This window comes from Trachymyrmex cornetzi, unplaced genomic scaffold (assembly GCF_001594075.2).
Source record: "Trachymyrmex cornetzi isolate Tcor2-1 unplaced genomic scaffold, Tcor1.1 scaffold121, whole genome shotgun sequence".
In the NCBI taxonomy this organism is placed as follows: Eukaryota; Metazoa; Arthropoda; class Insecta; order Hymenoptera; family Formicidae; genus Trachymyrmex; species Trachymyrmex cornetzi.
In genome coordinates, this window is record NW_017295773.1 from 1,118,984 (window position 1) to 1,139,268 (window position 20,285).

General features: G+C 35.0%; 4 protein-coding genes across 5 annotated transcripts; 2 read left to right on the forward strand and 2 right to left on the reverse strand.

The window, feature by feature from the left end:
- Nucleotides 1-202: 202 nt before the first annotated feature.
- On the reverse strand, nucleotides 203-3,555 carry NC2alpha (negative cofactor 2 alpha). Its single transcript, XM_018518092.1, has 5 exons — nucleotides 3,343-3,555; nucleotides 3,016-3,088; nucleotides 2,081-2,174; nucleotides 943-1,119; nucleotides 203-872 (listed from the first exon to the last, which is right to left on the reverse strand). Exons 1-5 carry the CDS (start codon nucleotides 3,382-3,384, stop codon nucleotides 584-586), a joined length of 675 nt encoding a protein of 224 aa, XP_018373594.1. The 5' UTR covers nucleotides 3,385-3,555; the 3' UTR covers nucleotides 203-583.
- A 588-nt stretch (nucleotides 3,556-4,143) lies between these two features.
- On the forward strand, nucleotides 4,144-7,675 carry LOC108767928 (uncharacterized). Of its 2 annotated transcripts, none has more exons than XM_018518074.1 (5): nucleotides 4,144-4,273; nucleotides 4,687-4,758; nucleotides 4,827-5,074; nucleotides 5,276-5,417; nucleotides 7,265-7,675. In XM_018518074.1, exons 1-5 carry the CDS (start codon nucleotides 4,168-4,170, stop codon nucleotides 7,429-7,431), a joined length of 735 nt encoding a protein of 244 aa, XP_018373576.1. In that variant the 5' UTR covers nucleotides 4,144-4,167; the 3' UTR covers nucleotides 7,432-7,675. The 2 variants fall into 2 exon arrangements, with proteins under 2 accessions (XP_018373576.1, XP_018373584.1); XM_018518082.1 differs by having other exon boundaries at nucleotides 5,276-5,384.
- A 685-nt stretch (nucleotides 7,676-8,360) lies between these two features.
- LOC108767921 (intraflagellar transport protein 74 homolog) lies at nucleotides 8,361-11,866 on the forward strand. The gene is made up of 2 exons (XM_018518061.1): nucleotides 8,361-9,058; nucleotides 9,127-11,866. Exons 1-2 carry the CDS (start codon nucleotides 8,616-8,618, stop codon nucleotides 10,649-10,651), a joined length of 1,968 nt encoding a protein of 655 aa, XP_018373563.1. The 5' UTR covers nucleotides 8,361-8,615; the 3' UTR covers nucleotides 10,652-11,866.
- Nucleotides 11,867-12,613: 747 nt separating this feature from the next.
- On the reverse strand, nucleotides 12,614-16,871 carry bsf (bicoid stability factor). Its single transcript, XM_018518424.1, has 4 exons — nucleotides 16,348-16,871; nucleotides 13,592-15,886; nucleotides 13,257-13,407; nucleotides 12,614-12,781 (listed from the first exon to the last, which is right to left on the reverse strand). The coding sequence occupies exons 1-4, from the start codon at nucleotides 16,759-16,761 to the stop codon at nucleotides 12,624-12,626; spliced, it is 3,018 nt and encodes a 1,005-aa protein (XP_018373926.1). The 5' UTR covers nucleotides 16,762-16,871; the 3' UTR covers nucleotides 12,614-12,623.
- Nucleotides 16,872-20,285: the final 3,414 nt, after the last annotated feature.

The window sequence follows — 20,285 nt, forward strand, 5'->3', positions numbered from 1 at the left end:
TTGTTTTTGGCAGTACAAAATAGTACAAATTCAATCGTATTGATTTCTGATATTTTTTTAAAATTTTAAATTGGTCCTACCAACTTAATATTAAGCCAGCAGCGCCACGATTTTTTTCCAAATGGCACAAGGTACAAAATTATTATTAATGGTACAATTTAGTACAAAATGAATTTAATACTAAAAATTCCGATAGGTCCGATTTGATCCTGCTGATTTGGCCCTGCTAGTTTTATAGAGCTAACGTATATCTGTAAACAATAATTTAATGAGGGACATTTATTTGCGACAGTTTTCTCCTTTTATTTAAATCTTAACATAGATAAAAAAAAACGAGATAAATAATTCCAGTTATAGCTCTAGAATATTCTATTTATAATAAATGTGTGACCAAATAAGGAATTGTCTCAATTTGAAAGCATTAAATGATATTAATTTACAAGTGATGTGAGCAATTGAAAGATACTTCTGCGTATATACGCGTTTTTTCTACCGTACTTCAATATCTATTCAATATATAATTCGTGCGTCACACGTTCAACAAGACAAGTTTTTTAACATCCTAAATTTCGCGAACGGATTACTATGTGTCGTAATCCTCGTCAATATTGGCGGTGCGAGCAAAGTTTGACGTTGGCTGGTCGCTCACACTCGGATTAAGCTCCGTATAAAAATTTGGTCGACTAATTTGGAAGGCCGTAGGTACAGACATGTGGAATTCCGGAATTTGCGAGTGCCCGCCCACTGTCGTCGCGGCCCTTTGATTAGCGGGATTCAAATTGCTCGGAATTATGCTTGATCCGTTATCTCTTGTGCTCTTGTGGTTTACATTCATTTCGGTGTTAACTGGTAACCCCAGATACTTTTGATATCTAGAGAAATACGAATCGTAACTGTTGGAAAAATTCTCATACGGGCAAATCAAACATTAGAGAGACTCACTCTAATGGATCGAAATGCTGCATCATCGTCGAACACGCGGTAGCTGTATTTGGCGTATTGCTTTGCGATGTTTCTGGTGACATAGGTACTTCGTCATCAGGTCCCGATACATCAGGTAGAGATTTCACTAAATCTTTTAGAAAGTCAAATCGGCTTTCCGATAGGATACACTGTTTCCTACAAACAATAAGCTACAGCAGATGCCATACAAGCAGATGCTATACAGCAGATTCTTTTACTTATCCAAGTATTTGTGATTAAAATAATTTTTTTATCAGCTCACCAAGGATCGTATTCATAGTCGTGATTCAACTTGACATCCAATTTGAACTAGGTTTCAGACTTTCATTTGAAAAACGCTTCTCTAATCACATTTTAATAAATCTGATTGGTTCAAACTTTGGCTCAAACTTAGCTTGCCTGTGGGCCTACTCTGTAACTTTTAAACGACAGTTCGGTATCTTTATACTGTCGTTGCGCAGCTTTTTCACCACGTAAAATACCTGTGCAATGATATCCCTAGCCAATAAAATTGTTGTTAAAAAGTTACAGAATAAACCCCTACTGAAATGAGGATCAATCGTGGATCGATCTACAACTATGAATACGGATCCAAGAGATATACTGACATATTATCCATAAAAGAATACAGATATATTGTCCATATTCATAGTTAGACCTTATATTTAAGGCTTCCTTAAAGATCCTCAGTAGCCAATAAAGTAATTCTTAGAGCATCTGAAGATAAATTTAAGGAAGCCTTAAATATAGGGCCTGATTATGAATACAGGCATTAGAGAAACATTCATTGTATTGTATGCGTTGTAAACAATGTTTTAGAAATTTGTACAGCATCATGAATATAACATCTATTTACTACAATGACAAAAACGTAAAAAATAAATTAAAATCGACCGATAAAAAAAAAAGTTTTCCAAAACATGAGTTTGAATGTTTTAATTGATTAAAATTTATATTATTTTTAAATGCAATTTGATTGTAATAACTGATTGTAGAAAAATAAAAGTTTTCTTTCCTTTGCAAATAATTAAAAAATAAATGTTGAGTTATTACTGCAGTAAATGAGCGAGAAGACAAACTTTTACAGGTCTGAACGACGATATTGCTGTTTACTCACATATGAGACGGACTTAGAGTCTTGGCGTTTTTGGCACTCGTGATCTGCATGGTCTTGGTTAACAAGGAGTGCACAAATAGTTCTAAGGTCCTAGGTAAGCTCCATTAAGGAATAATCCAACTCTGACAAACATGGTAAATAAAGCTAATATACTCTCTATTGTTATCTCAAATCTATGAGAATTCATGCTCATGAGAGAAAGAAAATAAATGAACTGTTATCTATTAAACAATATACCCTTCAAAACAAAATACCCTCAAAGATAAAGAATATTATAGACAATATAAGAAAAATATATCAGAATATTCCTTAGTACTGCCAGGGTACTCCGATCTAGACCTTTCTTGAGTTTGTTGGAGAACTATTCTACAACTGAGCCACAGCAGCTCTCTTGTGATATTTCTGTGTTTGGCCCATGTTTTGCAGTTAGGCCAGCCTGATAATGTTTATCATGTCACTGATGGCTTTTTATTTCAAAATCTTTAGGTTCTCTGATTTCCTTCTGTCAACAATGTATTTTACCACAGCTTGTGCATTTTTCAGATAACGTAATTCTTTTTCTAGGCCTCTTATCGCCTAAGCAAATCTAATCTCACTTTTGAAAGCTGTAGACAATATGAGAAAAATATCAGAGTGCTCCAGGATATTGCTAAAGTTTAAAATCTGTTGAGGTAAAAAATCTCTTTTAGCTTCCCAGCAACCTCTCTGTCAACCACTATCTCTTTTTGATATTTCTGTTTCATCCATCATATCACATATAATGTTATTTAGTATTACCTTTGACGGCTTTGACATATGGACAAACACTGTCACAGCCAAGGTGTAAAATACACAAGAGAGAGAGAGAGAGAGAGAGAGAGAGAGAGAGAGAGAGAGAGAGAGAGAGAGAGAGCGCGCGCGCAAGAGAAAGAAAGAGAGTTGTAGGAAAAGGATATAGATTATGATTGGCACCGCCTGGGCGACCTTTCCAACTTCCTCATCCGTCTGCATGATCTTCTTGATACGACCCTGACAACAGACATGCGGGATTTAGGTTTAGGTTATGTCACTCATATATGTCGGATTAGCGGATCGCGACATTGGTGAAAAAGCAAAGCACGTTTTTCCACTGCGGTAATAGGTGTCGGAAACGCGAGTCGAGACGACGAGCAAGCTCCAGATTCGGAGTCCACGTTCACTCTCTTTCTCTCCCCGTCTCTTCGCGTCATCGACGCGCGTTCCGCGACGGAATGGGGAGGATAAAACGGGGAGGATTCGCTTACCGCTGGAAAACGAGCGTTGTATTTTTTCTTCTTGCTAGGCATGCCGTTATCGCGATATGTTACGACGCGATACGGCACGGTATTGACGGTATTGCACGATTGCACGCGCAACCACCGTAGACGGCGTAGAGTCGCAAGTCGCAACACGCACGCACGAACGCACGCACGCGACACGACGCGATCTCGTGCGTAAACAAACGGGACGAGGAGGGGTGGAGGAGAGTAGGAGACGGGAGACGGCCGCGTCACAGGCATGGTGGATTGCGGAATAAGAGAGGTGAGTCATTTCCACGCAGTCTTGCCAACTCGCTGATAGAATGGACGGCACGCTGTCAATTGTCACTTGACAACTTATAGCGTTTTCGGCCCGACCGGGTTTGCACCAACCTGGGTTGGATTAATGGCGTTTTGCGCTCTCCTATTGGTAGAGCGTGTGACATCAACCAATAGGAAAGATTAATCCAACCCAGGTTGGTGCAAATCCGATCGGGCCGAAAACGCTATTACTTTATTATTGAGCATTATTATTGAGATTTTCGACTAGACTAGGGCTACGTTCCTCTTCTCATAAAGACAAACGTAAACTACGATTGGGTGATTTTCTTTATGCATACGTTTATACGACGGCTACGCAAGCATAAACATTGTGTGGAATGGCCCTAAAATGTCCACTTTTCACTTTCTATCCTAGGGATAAAGTTTCATGATTGATATCCAGCATACTCGTGTAGGAAAATTTCTCCCGAAAGGGTTGGCAACCCTGCTGAAGCGTGAGCGCTTACGTTTCAAAGGAACGTGAAAAAAGCATACGGAGCAGCCGAAAACATGGATTCTAACGAAATGAAAAAAACTATTTTTCTTAAAAATGTAGAAAGCGATGAAATTTACACTATTTTATTGACTGAAGAAGAAGCAAAATGTTTAGGAGCAGGTAAATCTATTCATTCTTTAGTGTTCTTTTCGGAATTATTATTGCAAAATATTTGAGGTTATCAACTGTTGTCATTTTGCAAAATTATCGGTTAATAATGACTGTTCCGAAGAGCGCATAATACGCGTGATGTATCATTTCACTTTATTATTTACCGAATGTTAAACAAACAAAAGATGGTCCATCGCGCAATATGCGTTTTATGGATCCATGGGAATATTTTCTAATTTTTATGCTTTTGTTTTTCCTTACTTTTAAATCTTTGTTTTTTTACAACTACAAAGCTAAACAAGGTGAAACATGATAAACAAGATAAGTTTAATGTTTCTTTAGGTAACAGTTTTAGTATACATGATACATAAAGAAAATATTTTATATGGATTTTTTGATTATATGATTGTTTTTATTTATAGGTAATAGCATAAATGCCATAAGAGAGAGTGAAATAAGTCATGCAGAGTCTTTACATAGTGACAATGTTGGAGGTATTTTTAATGATATTTTTTATGTAACAAGTGTAATTTCTGAATTAAAAAAAAATATGTATTTATAGTTTTTAAATGGCCTCATGAAGCGATTCTTTTATTGATCGAAGAATATACTTTGCGACAAAAAGATTTTATCACTGGAAACATATCACACAAGAAGATATGGTCATTAATCGCAGATAAATTAAAAAAACATGGATATAACGTAACTGGACTGCAATGTTTGTCCAAGTTTACTGGTTTGAAACGAACTTATAATGGTATTAAAGAAAGCAACAGAAAACCTAGATCTGTAATATGGCCATATTTTTCTGTAAGTTATTAAGTTAATATTTAATACAGTCAATAGCTGTCTAAAAATATTAAGATAAAAAGAAATTTTTTAACTTAGTATCTGAATCTATGATGACAGTTCTTACTAGTTATTAATCAATAATTTGATTATTAGAAAAGTGTTTATAATCATTTTTTAATATTTTTACAAAAAACATAACTTAAATGAATCTTTTTTTAGAATATGGATGAATTACTTCATTCAAAATCATGTACAACACCACTAATAACAGTATCATCAACTGAAAGAAAACGTAAGGCACGTTCTGAATGCAGTACATCTAGTCTAGGTACTTGTTTCGAAGACAAAAGGCTGGTTTATAGTAAGTTCATGTCTATTTCCTTTCCTACTTTTCACTTTGTAGTTATCTGTTCATAGTATGTTACATTAGACGACAGGGACAAGGGAAAAAGTAATTAAGGTAATAGGCATAAACCCGACCCTTGCTTAAAAAGTCCGATAGAATCAGATAGGGAAACACTATATGATTGAATCATGTTTTAGATTCATAAATTTCAGATTATTTATCTAAAATATTTTTAGTACTTTTTTTTCTGTATCGTTTTTTAATCAATTTCTATCTCGTGAACCAAATAGAAATTAATTAAAAACGTATCTGAGCTGTTGTATGATAAAAACGAAAATGTATAGAAATATAGAAAATCTGTCAAATATTTCAGATGGGTAATCTGAAATTTACAAACGAAAAACACGATTTATTCAGATGGTTGTTTCTTATCTGATTCTATTGGACTTTGTAAGCAGGGATATACATACTTTTAAAAATGCATATGTAATATCAACAGAATTTGAACCTAAGACCTATGGAGTGATAACCTAACACGCTAACTCTAAACTATAATCGTATGCCTGTTTAAACAATGTGGCATTCAAGTATTATTCAGTTCCTCGTATAAGTTTTTATAGTGAATTTACTATATGCTGTCGAAAACATTTCTTCCGTACACTCACGCACTTCTCCAGTATTTCTTCTATACCTCTTCCACACCTCTTTCGCAACATTTCCACACTTCTTCATCCATATCTCTTCTATATCTTTTTTGTACTTCCGCAATACTTTCGTATTTCTTCTGTGCGTCTTTTGTATCACTTCTGTACTTCTTCTGCATCTCTTCGCACCGTTTCCGTACCTTTTCTGCACCTTGTTTGTACTTCTTCTACAAATTTCATTCGTATCTTTTATATATACATTCTAAGTTGTCCAATATATCAAAAAACAATAAAATCTTATAAACTTTATTTCTTATTTCGCCGATGAAATGTCTTACTTAAATATCGTATTTGTAACGATTCATTTTGTATAGTAAAATTGCGATAAATTTGTATAGATATTATTCTGGAAAGTCAGATAAATACTTATGAAATTTTGTTCGTATTTTTTATATACATTCTGATAAGTTTTCCAATTCGTTATAAAATGATAGAATCTTATAGAATTGGTTTCTAACTTCACTAATAAAAGCTCATTGAATAAATTTCACATTGATAACAATTTATTTTTATCATTAATATATGATCGATTAATTACACAGGCCCACAAAAAAAAGTATCCTGTGCTGGGGTGGGGACTCGGCTATTCTTATGTATTTTGAATCGCTGAATACGAATTTGATATAATCGAAAAAATGGGCCATAATGGGAAAAAATGAGTCATTTTTTCGCTCTAGATTGAAAATTTACCCTGGATGATCCTATTTTGATGTCAGATTCATATTCAACGACTCAAAATACATAAGAATAGCTGAGTCTTCACCTCAGCACAGGGTACTTTTTTTTGTGGGCCTGTGTTATTCATTAAATAACGATAGAAATTAATGAATAACACAAATTCATCGTAAATTAAACCATCAGATACAACAGAATGGAATATGATAAAAAATTTCTATCGTCAGTTTCCTATAAAATACAAATCTTATAGGATAAAATACGATAGAATTCATATCTAATGCTGACGAGTCTTGATGCTGATAATGCAGCTTATAAAAAACGATATAAATTAAAAGAAAAGAATCCTACCGTTCTCAAATCGTTCTCTATCAACTTGTTTAACACAGAGCTCATTACATATAAATTTATTTAATTATTTCAATCTTAAATTCTGGATAACACTAATTAATATCATTATATGATATTATTTGTTTTATTTAGAAAAATCTCGGCAAATGTCTACTATAGAAGAATATATGGAAGATCTTCGAAATGGACGAAAAATTTCGGAAGAAGCTATTGAGAGGCGTCATAAAGAAAATATAGAATTACATTATCAATTACTTAATTCATTTGAGAAAATGTTAAATATTTTAGAAAAAAAATAATAGTAAAAAAAACAGACGATCGCCCGCTCCATTCGTCGTGCACATTTTCGCGTCCTTCATTGAAAAATCGTATACCCATCTTTATACCATTGACTGCGTTTGCAGAGAAAACTAATCAGTGTGAGCGCTCAATGATTCTTCAATATGATTGATTCTATTGGTCCTACATTTAGATCTATTGAAGATCTAAAGATAAGAACCAATGATATTAAAGAGTCACTGTGTATTATGTTTCCCCTAAATAGCAAACACTAATCATATAGTACTATTCCTAAATAAAAATTGAGTCAAAGTCCTCTACCTTTTTGTAATTTTCGCGATGATTGACGAAATATTAATTTCTAAAGATTGCCAAATAAACGATTGCTGACTCATGTATAATGCTATTCCTGATAAAAAATTGAGTCAAAACAGTCCTCTATCGTTTTGCAACTTTCATAATAGTTAATGGTTAAGCAATCGGATACGCTCATATTCGGCAATATTTAGAAATTACTATTTCGTCAACCATTGCGGAAATTGCAAAATTGTAGGGGACTTCGACTCAATTTTTAATCAGGAATAGCGCTATATGATTAGTGTCCGCTGTTTAAGAAACACCCTGTATATATTAATTATATGATTTTTGATAGTTTCTGTTATTATCTACAAAATGGAATGCGATTGATAAGTACACGTACACACACACACACGCACACGCACACACACACGAAGGGCGCAAAATAATAAGCGAGATTCTTTACAAAGAGATATTATTTTTATCGTATTATCTTTCTTTTACTTGTATAAATCAATTCTTCCTCCTCTTTCGTTCCAAGAATATTATTTCAAAATAGATTGTATAAAAATTAAATTGCGCTAAAAAAATTTATTATTATTAGTAAAAACACATTACAGTGATTCTACACACACACACAATTATAGGCGCCGTTACTAAATCCAATGAACTATACGCACCAGTTTCTATGACTACAATGAACAAAACATTGGTCACATTCGTGTGGTTCGTTGCTATTCCCCATATCGTGATAATTTGTCATCACTCATTAATACGTACTATACGTAGACGATGCGTTGTCAATAGCTGTATTTCCAGTGATCAGACATCTCTTAACTAACATTTAATTTACAATTAACTTACGATTAACGTCTAACATTCTAATCCAAGAGCTCATTTTCGAGAAATGGATTCCGAAAAAAACGATTCCGGTAAGATCGGAGAACAGCCGATTACTCGGTGGCGACAAAACCAGGAGGATGTATCCATTACCTCGAGCAAAATCGATAGGCCACCGACGGGTTTCGTGAGACCTCAAAACAAGTTCGAACGACCAAGATCTCGACGTGGACATAAGGATGAATCATCGGAGTATGTCAATTCGGCTACGTATCGTTCAGCAACACCAGGACGCCTTGCTCTTGCAAGACCACCATCGGCGTCTCTTTTGTCGAATCGTGTACCAACCGCGGGTCCAGGTGGATTCAGGATAGGCTCCGGACTGAGTCGTTCTGGCACAGGACTAGCAACCGCTAAGCAGTTCAACGTCAGTGTGTTGGATAGACCGATTACCCAGCATGGAATAGCAGGCATACGACCGGGTACCACCAGAGGTCTGCCGATGACGAGGTAATGGTGTTACGTAATCTCGCTGTTGGTACATTTCTACATATTTTACTAATTTTTCAAATTTTCAGGCAGATTCAAGACAAGAGATACTACGAGGGTCTGCTGCAGCTGAAAATAAGAGAACTGACGCAAGAGATTGGAACGATAACGAAGGACATTGAAGTGCAGAACAAGGAGAAAGCTACTTTCTTGCACTATGATAAGAGAGCCAAAAGCCTTGCCGCAGAGTTGACGAATCTACAGGCTGAATTAGCGGAGTACAATCTTGTCGTGGATAAAATGACTCTGGATGTGAGCAAGGGGGTGATCGAAGAGGAGGCTAAGGAACTGGCGCTAATGAATGAACATAGGACGGCAGAAGTCGAGCGGATGTTCGAGCAACGGAAGCAGATGGAACAAAAACTGCATACGATAGAAAAAGATATCGAGAATGAGAGAAAAAGGACCGAACATATCATTGAGAGTATGGATCCACCTACAAAAGAGAAATACGATAATCTATTCCGACAGAAAACAGAATTACAGGAACAAGCACAGCAGATGCAGCGCGAATTGGACCAACTATCAAAAGAGCAAGCGCGTTTGGAGGAGCAGATCGCTCTCTCTCCATTAAAGCAAGAGGCGGTGAAACTGCAAGTGAGAATCATCGAGGCAGAAGAAAAGCGGGACAAGCTACGGGAGGAAGAACGCAAAAAATTATCACCAGAAGATGAGAAGGAGCAACTGTTGCAGAAAATCAAGCGTGATAATACCGACATTGCTGCAACAGAGGCGCAAATAGCTGAGAAGGAGAAAAAGGTGGCAGAACTCGAGCAACAATTGGAACAGCTGGAGACTGACATGGAGGATAATCAATCAGAGAAGCAAACCAAATATCAGGAATTGCGTAAGCGCGAGGAGGTGATGGAGGAGTTTATGTCCACGTATGAACAGGACAAACAAGAGGAAATGGAGAAACTGGAAAAACTTGAGCAAGAGATTGTTGACAAGCTAGAGACCATGGCGAACGCGGTAGAGAACAACGAGTACCTCACGGAAGCTGAAGAAACAGCTATTTTACGTGATAAATTCCCATACAATGATTACGAAACCGTGCATCGCGACGATGACTTTGAAGAGCTAAAGAAAGATTATGCAACTATGCAACAGACATTCAACCGATTAAGGATTCTAGAGGAGAAGCTGCAGATAGAATCCAAGTTGATGAAAGAGAAGCTGAAGAAACAACAGAGCGAATTAATTGTTCTAGAGGATCTGGATGGCTTAAAAACACGAAATGAACTCGAACGGGACGAATTAATCACCGAACGAGAAGGACTGGTGTCCGAAGAGTCGATCTGCGAGGACGAGCTCAAGTCACTACATGCGGAATATAACGAACTTAAAGAGCGAATGGAGAAATATGCGATTTATCCGGAGATCAGTAATCAGGAAGATAAATTAGAAAAATTGAAAGAAGATAATAAAAAAATCGAGGAATTCATAGCTAAAGAAAAAGAGCGCGTTAATTATGAGCCGGTCAAAGAGAAAGCTTTCGAACTAATTAACAGTTATGGAGCGCTACTTCGAGAGAATCTCAAATCTCTTTATTAGATAATGTGCTTTACACTATATCTATATAACTAATATTATTTCTATATTTATCTCCTAATATAGTATTTATTCGAAAGTAAATATGAATAATAGTTAAAAGTAAGACGACAGAAATTCTCGGAATCAAAAATTTTATTTTTCCATACTTTATTATACAGATTGCCAAGTTTATTTTAATTCCTATTATCTGGCTACTTTATGTATCTTTGGATTATCCTTATCCACGTATTGTCCTTAAAATTCCCGTTTATTCACTACTCTCTCAGATTATAATGTCAGAAGTGAGAAAAAATACACAATAAAAATTCTTACAAAATATATTAAAATCAAAATAGGTGTTCCACAATAAAACAACACTCACAATTGATAGAAGTGATTTTTTTAATATACCGAAAACAATTCCTTTTTGTTTCATTAATTAAGGGGATGCTGGAGTGAACTTGATCGATGTCGATAGTTAAAAATTCTTTTACAAATAAAAAAGCCGATAATAGTGACAGCTTTAATTAACTTCTTACATTGTTCTGACCGATTTAAATGCATACATCTGTCCTTATCTAATATATTGCAACGCCATCTCTCGCAAGATCGAGCACCTACTGCTATTATTGCTTTGTTTATATTCTATTCTAATTCGCTCAGCGTTTGTATACACCTAGTTTGCAGATCGATATAAATCTTTCGATATTAAGCTTTTAATCTTATTTTCATAAAGTTAGCTCGGTAAAATTTTTGTACTAAACGTGGAGTTAAAGTTGGACTCATGACTTCTGCACACTGCACGTGGAAACGCTTGTTGTGCAGCAAAATACAACACGGTAACATTAGTTGCTTTCCATTTATACACAAGGAAAATTGAGTCTGAAGTGAGCGGAGTATTTTGTACTCAAATTAATGACGTTACTATACTTATTTACTTTGATAAAGTTATCACATGCCAACAGTGCCAACACAGGTTCGTAACCTCATTTTGAAAGTAACTCGTATTAGGTGCATTCAGTACTACACCGCTCACTGAGCTCTTGCATCTGATTGGCATATTCCGTTAGAGCTAAAAATATAGACCAATCAAATGAAAGAACGTTCAGTTAACGGTCGTTCTGAATGCACCCATTGGTTACTGCGCCACATTTAAATTTTGTCGCGCAGTAAACGTTACCGCGTTCTGAGCGCTTGTATCTGTTTGGTCTATATTTTTCGATCTAATGGAATATGCCAATCAGATGCAAGAGCTCACCGAGCGCTCAGTGAGCGGTCGTGCTTCTGGATGCACCCATTAGACGTTTACGGCCGCGTTCCGACATTTACTGCTGGTGCTGAAAATCTGTAGTACACGTCACGTATACTATAGGTTTTCAGTACTGGCAGTGAACATCTGAACGCAGCCTAATTAAAACGTAATTGATATACGAAAATTTTAGTGGATGTGTGGCATACGTTATCATGGCACGTAAATCGTCTGTGTGTAAGTACGGTTTTTAATATGACTAGGCCCGATTGCACCATTTTAATTTAATGTTACTTTAATTTTAAGCAAGGCTTAAAACTCTCTTTGTCTCTTTATCGGCTTTAAAACGAGACAGAGAGAATTCTAAGTTTCGTTTAAAGTCAAAGTAACGTTGGTGCAACTAGGCCTAATCGTCTTTAGGATTCCCTTAACCAACCTGGAAATTAATTATGTATAATGAAAAAAAGCTATAGGTCATGATATAGAATTATAATTAATAATATATAGAAATAAATGTGATTTAATTGTTTCTCGAAACAAGAAGACAGTTCTTGATATATTTTAAAAGTATATTCTACGATTGCAGATATCGCTTTATTAAAAAAAAAAAATGTCTATTTGAATATATATATTTTACACAAATTTTTGTGCTTTCTCACTTCCAATGTTATAATCTGAGATAGTAATGGTGAATAATAATCCAAAATTTTAATATTTAAAAATTCACTATTAGTAATCACTAATTTATTTCATTTTTATTCTGTTCAATTCTGGAGGGAGCGAAATATTATTTGACAATAAAAATTGAGTAAAACTCTTCTTGAACTGTTTGGTAGGTTTGATATTCTTTGTGCACATAATTTTCCACAATTCTAAAGCACGGTTGCAGTCTCCCATTTTATCTGCGAATGTAAATATTAAACGTCTAGGATCGTTTATATAAACAAAAGTAATAACAATAGATTCAAAGATTAAATCTAGTAATATGTAAGTGCCAGTATGGGCCAATATAAGATATATCAATTCTTTATTAATCAAAAGTGGTAAACGTTTTGATCCTTGCTTCGGGTCCTCTTCAGTATATAAAATAGTGATAAAACAATAGTTAGCCGCAAGATCACATTACGAAGACTGTGTCCAATATTACCCGGATGTACATCTCTGGGTAATATTGGACACAGTCTTCGTAATGATTCTGCGGCTAACTATTATTGTATCACTATTTTATGTACTGAAGAAGACTCGAAGCGAGAGTCGAAACGTTTACCACTTTTGATTAACAAAGAATTGATCGTATCACACACCAATATCCTATGTTGGCTCATACTGGCATTTACATATCATTAAACTTTAAAATGTAGAGAGAATATAGCTTACCGTAAGTAGAAAGGAGAATTTCACACATCACGTTTTGATTCACACCATTTGCATCGGTTACTTTAAGAATATTTTGTAAGCCATCTATACTTCTGTTACTTTCTATGTTACTAAGATAGTACACAAGGCAATTCATGGAGAGTTGGCAATCCTGTAATAGAAAGATTAGAAAGGTTTGATGAAAAGAAATGTAAATCAAGAAATGAAATCAATAAAATTAATTAATAATTGTTGCGCAAATTCAGAACATCATGTAAAACTAAACCGGTTCTGTAATTAAATTGCAAATCAGAGAAATATAAACTAAATGCCGCAATAAAAAATGTTTCGGTTACCTGTAATAAAGTTTTTAGTTTCTCTGTTTTGTCCAATGTTGCTAATGCTATCGCCAGTATCGTGTTTGCTGTTTGACCAGAATAAATAGTACTTATTATATTGTACACGTTTTCTATCCTGCTATTCGCATTTTGCAATTTTGAATTGTATTTTTGTTCCAACAATATTGTCAATACTTCCAATATCAAAGGTGCCTTGTGAAATTTTTGCGCGCATTCTGCAAGTACAGTCTCTGCTTCTAAAATATCGTTGCGTTTTAATGGTATCGCCATCAGTGGTTTTAGTAGCTCCGTGGTTACTTTACAGTAATTTTTTTTCAGAAGCAAATTTAACATATCCTTCGTGCAATTGTGATACTGACTCTGTGCTAGAACTTGCAGAAGTGTACAACAATGTGTCTGCGCGTTTGTTTTAAAATCAATGGCGTTGAATGTATCGATAATATCAAGAGCCTTTGTGGGCTTATTTGCCTTCACCAATGCGGTAGCGTACATCACGATTTTGTTTCTGTCAATCTGAATTTTATTAGGTGTAATTTGCAATTCGGGTAGCAGTGCTTCAGCCTCATTCAATTTGTTGTTCTTGAGATACAATTCGAATAAAATCGACTTTATGCTAGGCGTCCATTCATACTGGCATGCATCATATTCTTGTTTTATCTCTTCAACCTTTTTTAAATCGTTCTCTAAACAATATGAGATCAGTAATTTCTGCAAAATGTTCTTAATATAGTCTTTGTAGGCGGAATTAGTGGAACTCTTCACTTCTATTAAGTAATATGTTAATTCTTTGGCGTTCATGTACCTCGGGTGTGACATGACCTGCAAATCTATCATAGAAGGATCAACTAAATTTTCTATTAGATTCACCACCTTTGGAGTGAGATTAAAATTTTCATTTGTTTTTAGTCTGTCCTTGAGAATGTTTGCATCCATTTGTGATATCTTTACTTCACGTGTTATTAATTCTTCCAGAAGAAGCTGTAGATCCTCTATATAAATTGGATATTCGACTTTTATCAATGATTTCAAAAACAGACCGATAAAATCTCGACCTTGTGGAAATGCCGTCAATAAAGCAATACAATTTTTGAAGTCTTTAGTGACGATATAAGCGTTTACTAGCGGTTTCATTAGTTCCCTATAGTATATCTTGTTGTGTATATGGGACGTGCACAGTGGTACTATATCCTGCAGCCGATTTTGCTGCAGCAGAAAAGATAATAAAGGCGTAAATGTGATAGCACTCGATACGTCATTCAGTAATAGTTTCTGTAAAGTGACAGTCGGATTCGTAGTATTTACATATGGATATATGTAATGAACTAGTGTGTCGGAATCTATTTTTAGACCAGCGTTCACCATAGATTTCACAAGTGAATATATCTCAGCCTCTCCCTTGTTATTATGCGCTTTTACCAGTAAAGGCCAATAATAATGCGGTCGTATCTCTATATTCTTACGTCTCATCATCTGAAATATCGCAAGGCATAATTTCTTTCTACCCAACTTCAAACCAATCTCCGCTACATCGAACAATGCTTGTTGGCTGCAACCGGATTCAACAAAGTCGTTTGCGTACTTAACGATATCGTCAATCGGCGCATTTAATATTATTAATTCATTCATGAAACTATTTATAAAACTCGGCACAATCTCCTTCATCTCATTGTTCATCGCAATACAATTTATGATAGTGTGAGCGTCCGCAACTTGATCGGCACGTATCAGTTCTGTGATCATCTTGGAGATCTCAGTCCGAAGCGTCGGTACAGAGGTCATTAGAAAATTCAAAATAACTGGGATATGCCTGCTGTTGTTGGATACGCTCAGAATCTTTATTATCCTCAAAAGATTCGCGTTGTCCTGTGGCTCTTCGTTTAATATATTGATTAGATTCGGAATATCGCCAAGTCTCGCGTATCCACATGCCAGCTCGGTATATGCCTTGGTTGTGGGTAGTTTAGCCTCCCGCATTTGTGTTATCATTTGCTCGACTTTGGCGATATTGTTCCCTGTCATGTAAATCTGTATTAACACGTTGACCGCCTCCTCGTAGATGGTTACACTCTTATCCTTTGTAACAGATAAGATATCCCATAGGTGTTCACTATTAGTCGTTTTTATGGCTGTATTCAACAGCAAACGATAAGTATTTTCGTCTGGCTCCACACTCATGTCTGCTAAAAACTTCTTGGGATTCACAGACAAAGAATTCTCTTCATTAACACCTAGCAAAGTGTTGTAATATTCCAAAGTGATTGCTTCACCATTCTTCTTTGCCAAATGCCATACCTACAAATGAAAATAACTTATTTGATTGATTCTTTTTTGTTTCAATTAGAATATTATTGTTATATTTCTTTTTTTTTTGTCTGCATGATATCCTAGACAGTGAATTGCTAGCTTTATGCCAGTAGTTGCCAGCAAGTTTAATCATGATTTTTTAACAGAATCCTATCCACCTAGCAGTGTCCTCTTTAAGCTTAATTTTTTGTCATTAAAACTTGTCAGTCATAATATAACAACATAAATGTTACAGGAGTGGAGCATGCCTTGTCATCATAATGTAATGCAGGGCCTGTTCGTTTTCTGATACATTTTTATCAATATCAGAAAAACAATGGATTGTGTTCAGCTGGACTTTTACTAACATAATGTGCAACACAGTTTGAAATACGTGTTTTTGGCAGATTTCGCTGTCTGGAACTATATACTTACAATTGTATTTCTAGGTAAAACAAATTATGCCTTACCTGGCTCGCTAGATGATTCCTTTCCGCTGTCTCTAATTCGTGCAGTAGATTGCCGCAGCATTTGAGCAACAAAACGCCAATATCGTGAGGCAATTGATAGTCGTTCTTGCTACACAGACTGATGACCTCCTTCAGACCATCTACCAAAACTTGGCCTTTTTTAACATCGTCACAAAATGACATCAGTTTATGATCAATGACGTCGGACTGTGATGACTGCGGCACCGTTGTACCATATGTCCTTTCCGCTGCGATGTAAATGCCTGGTCGTAGATTCCGAGGATGCACGTATTCGAGAACATAACCTCCGTATTGCGGCGAACGACTAGTTATTCCGCATCGCGACAAATACAGCTGCGAGCGGATGAGTGTCAAATATCTTCTCAAATACAATATCTTATCGGCCTCGATCATCGTCGGCGTCAACGGATAGAAAGATACGATAGAAAACGCGCAAACCAGCGCAAACGCAACGCGTGATTACACAAACAAGACACCAGACAGCCCGCACCAACACATATCACGTCGTGGGCTCTCTCGTGAATGATGGAATAGAACTGGTGACTGGTGAGTGGTGGAAGCGATGTCAAAATAGACAGTGTCGCCAATTCGCTGATAGAACAAAATTGTAAATTACAATTTAAAAATCTATAAATTATTCGCTAGAAAATTCGAAAATCTCCAATTTTTCGTTAGAAAATTAAGAAATTGCCTACTCGGCAAACAAGCAATTTTATTTGTGTTCTTATATTTGGATAATACATTATTAAAGTCATGATTTTTTATTATACATACATATAAGCGTTCCATAAATAAGTATGTGTACTTGTAATGCAATAATATATCTTATATATATTGATATTTTATTATATAAATGTTGCATAAATAAGTATGTATATACTTTTAATGTTATAATAATATAGCGATTTATTTGATTGGAGTGCACCGAGTGCACGTCATATATGTTTACGCTAAAGTCACTAGATTAATAAAGTACCGTCAACTGCTGCCATTATGACTCCATCACGTGCGCTTATTCAAAACTTCAGCCTCTTTTGCTGTGGTTTTTGCAATTTTCAACACAGCAACCGGGCATTTTCGATAATAACAGAATCAGGTTCTTCTTCTTCTTCTTCTTCATCTTCTTCTTCATCTTCATCTTCTTCTTCCAGATCCCTGTATAAATTTCCGACCCTTTAATAGAATCAGGTTAGGATAGCACTTGGACGCCATTTTGGCTCCAAATGCTAATTCAGTGAATTTTCTCATGGCGGTTACTTGTTAATCTAGTACTTTGTTAATCTAGTGACTTTAGTTTACGCATAGTCATCGCGCAGTTATTCCATTACCAAGGCTCGTACGGGTAGATAGCCGTGTCGCGTGCCGCTTTCCTTCAAATTTCTTTTTGAAATTTTTTGAAACGTAATCGCGACAAATGCTAGATATAATAAACGGAACGTTGTACTTTATGAATACTCACAGTAGGTATACGATTACTACCTCGCACGATTAATTACTCATAAAAGAATTGAAATGACAATCATGGATCATGAAACAGATATTTCGTATTGTTCATTCATTTGCAATCAAAACGCGATGGAAAACAGAATTGATTACTATTTTGCAATAATTATGGACGACAATTATTTTTGTTTAACATAAAATTTTTGTCTTGCTTGAGTATAACTCTCGATTATACTTCGAACGAGTAAAAGGTATCACACGAATCATAAAAAAGCAACGTTAATAAATATTCTCATATGCAAATGACGCGATTTATGCGATTCCTACTTTTACATTTAATGTAGTTTGTGTAATTAATAATTTAATTAATTTTTTGTTTTCGTGCATCTTTCGTTACGATCCGTGTACAGAAAATTGAGCATAACTTTGAAACTATTTGTTCATAATAAAAGGAATATTTCTCTTTTTTATTAATCTCTAGCTCATTCCATTGAATCTAATCATAATATAGATAATAGTATATTAAATTTTTCAGATGATATCTTCCCTCTCACGGGTACGACCTTGGGTTGGGAGTACCTGGAGGATATACACGAAAAGAATGGTTTTTCTTAAGTATCTAAAAATTTTCGCATTTATCTGAATGTATATATCTAGATAAATTTTTAGATAGTTGAATAAAATCGTTCTCTTCGTGTAAAAATCCACCGATGGGAAAGCTAACGTACCCTCGCCGCCGATTTAATTGAAGTGAACGAACCGCAGCCGGTTCGTCGCGTCGCGCGTTTGCTTCGGGAGTGCCGTCAAGTTATCGGACTAATAGACTTTTCATAAAGTATTCGATGGAATGGAAAATTGTAGTTTGACGCGAAAGACTTTTATAAATAATTAGTCCACGCGCGATTATAATGTATTATTCGCGAGTGTCCTGTGCGAGAGGATGTCAACCCAATTCTGAGAGGAGGAGGAGATCTGGGAGAGACATCGGGCACCGGCGGAGCAACCTTGCGGTAAATCTCATGTTTTACTTATGTAAAATCTTCCAGTATCTTTCTTGTGTTTATTCTTGAGTCGTTTTATTTTACAATGATTTAAAAATTACAATCAGAAAAAAAGGATTATTTAAAGTTGTTGGGAGCGGCGTACTTGCAAACAGTTCAATTGCACACATCATTCACATCGGCCGCTTCCTAATAATTTTTAACTGCTTTACCAATGAAATTGTATTATTCTAAATTAGCCAATTAGCGATGTGGGCAATTGATATACACTCAAATTATTTCGAAATTTTATAAATATATATATTTTTAAGATCTTTTTTAGAAAGTGTATAGTGTTATTTCTATAAAAATATCTAACTGAATAGTGGAATCTATAATATCACGTTACATCCAGTTTGAGTTATTTTTAATTATTCCTATATAATATGTAAATCCGCTATTAGAGAAATGTGTCCTAAATTATATTCAGCTGTCATTATGTGCAATATTACATTATATATTCTCACATAATGCTACATTTATCCTTAATCGGATTTAATAACATCCGTATAGTTATGAAACTGGCCAATCACAGTCATTCCATTCTTGACAGGAATAGCTATGATTAGTCAGTTTCATAACTACAGATGTTATTAAATCCGATTAAGGATAAATGCTGTGTAAATATAGCCATTGGCTAGATTGAGTCGTCTCCCAATTTGTCTGGATAATCTGCGTTTTACTATAGGTAATTCGGTATAATGCACTAATATAATAGCCGAACGATGAATTAACAGAAGCATGCATGTAAATATATTTTCCATATTTCGATTATATATATATATATATGTTTTTAATATATTGTGACAATTTATCATAATAAAATACATTTCACACATAATCAGTTACATGACGCAAGCACACACAAATACACAATAATATTTTGTAATGATAAGTACTAAATAAATAGATGTACAAATATGGAAAATTATAGAATGAATAGATTAAATATTACATAAATATCGCGAGACGAGAGATATAAATTATAAATAGGACTTAAATACGCGGAATAAATATGTGATTAAATGTACGACGTACTTTAGAATCTATGGAAATTATTAAACCACACTAAAAGCAATAAATATTTCACAAACTTCCTCATGCTAGAAAGCTCTTTAGTATAGACAAATATATGTCGAGTACAAATATATGTATACAAATATACATACATGTATTGTTCTTCGATATAATAAACAAATAAGTAAAAATAAAGCTAATTTTCCATCACGTTTATCTTATGAAAGTTTAAATTCTCATTACACAATTCGATGTAACAGTGATGGCATAAATGGCGCTTGTTAAAACATAAAATGTACATCGAATAAAAAATCAATAAACTAAAAAACCTAAATAAAATACTTCTTGATGCGTTGCATAATGACAGGGGAAAATATGACGACTAAATACATGGAATAGATATTAAAGTAGACGTAA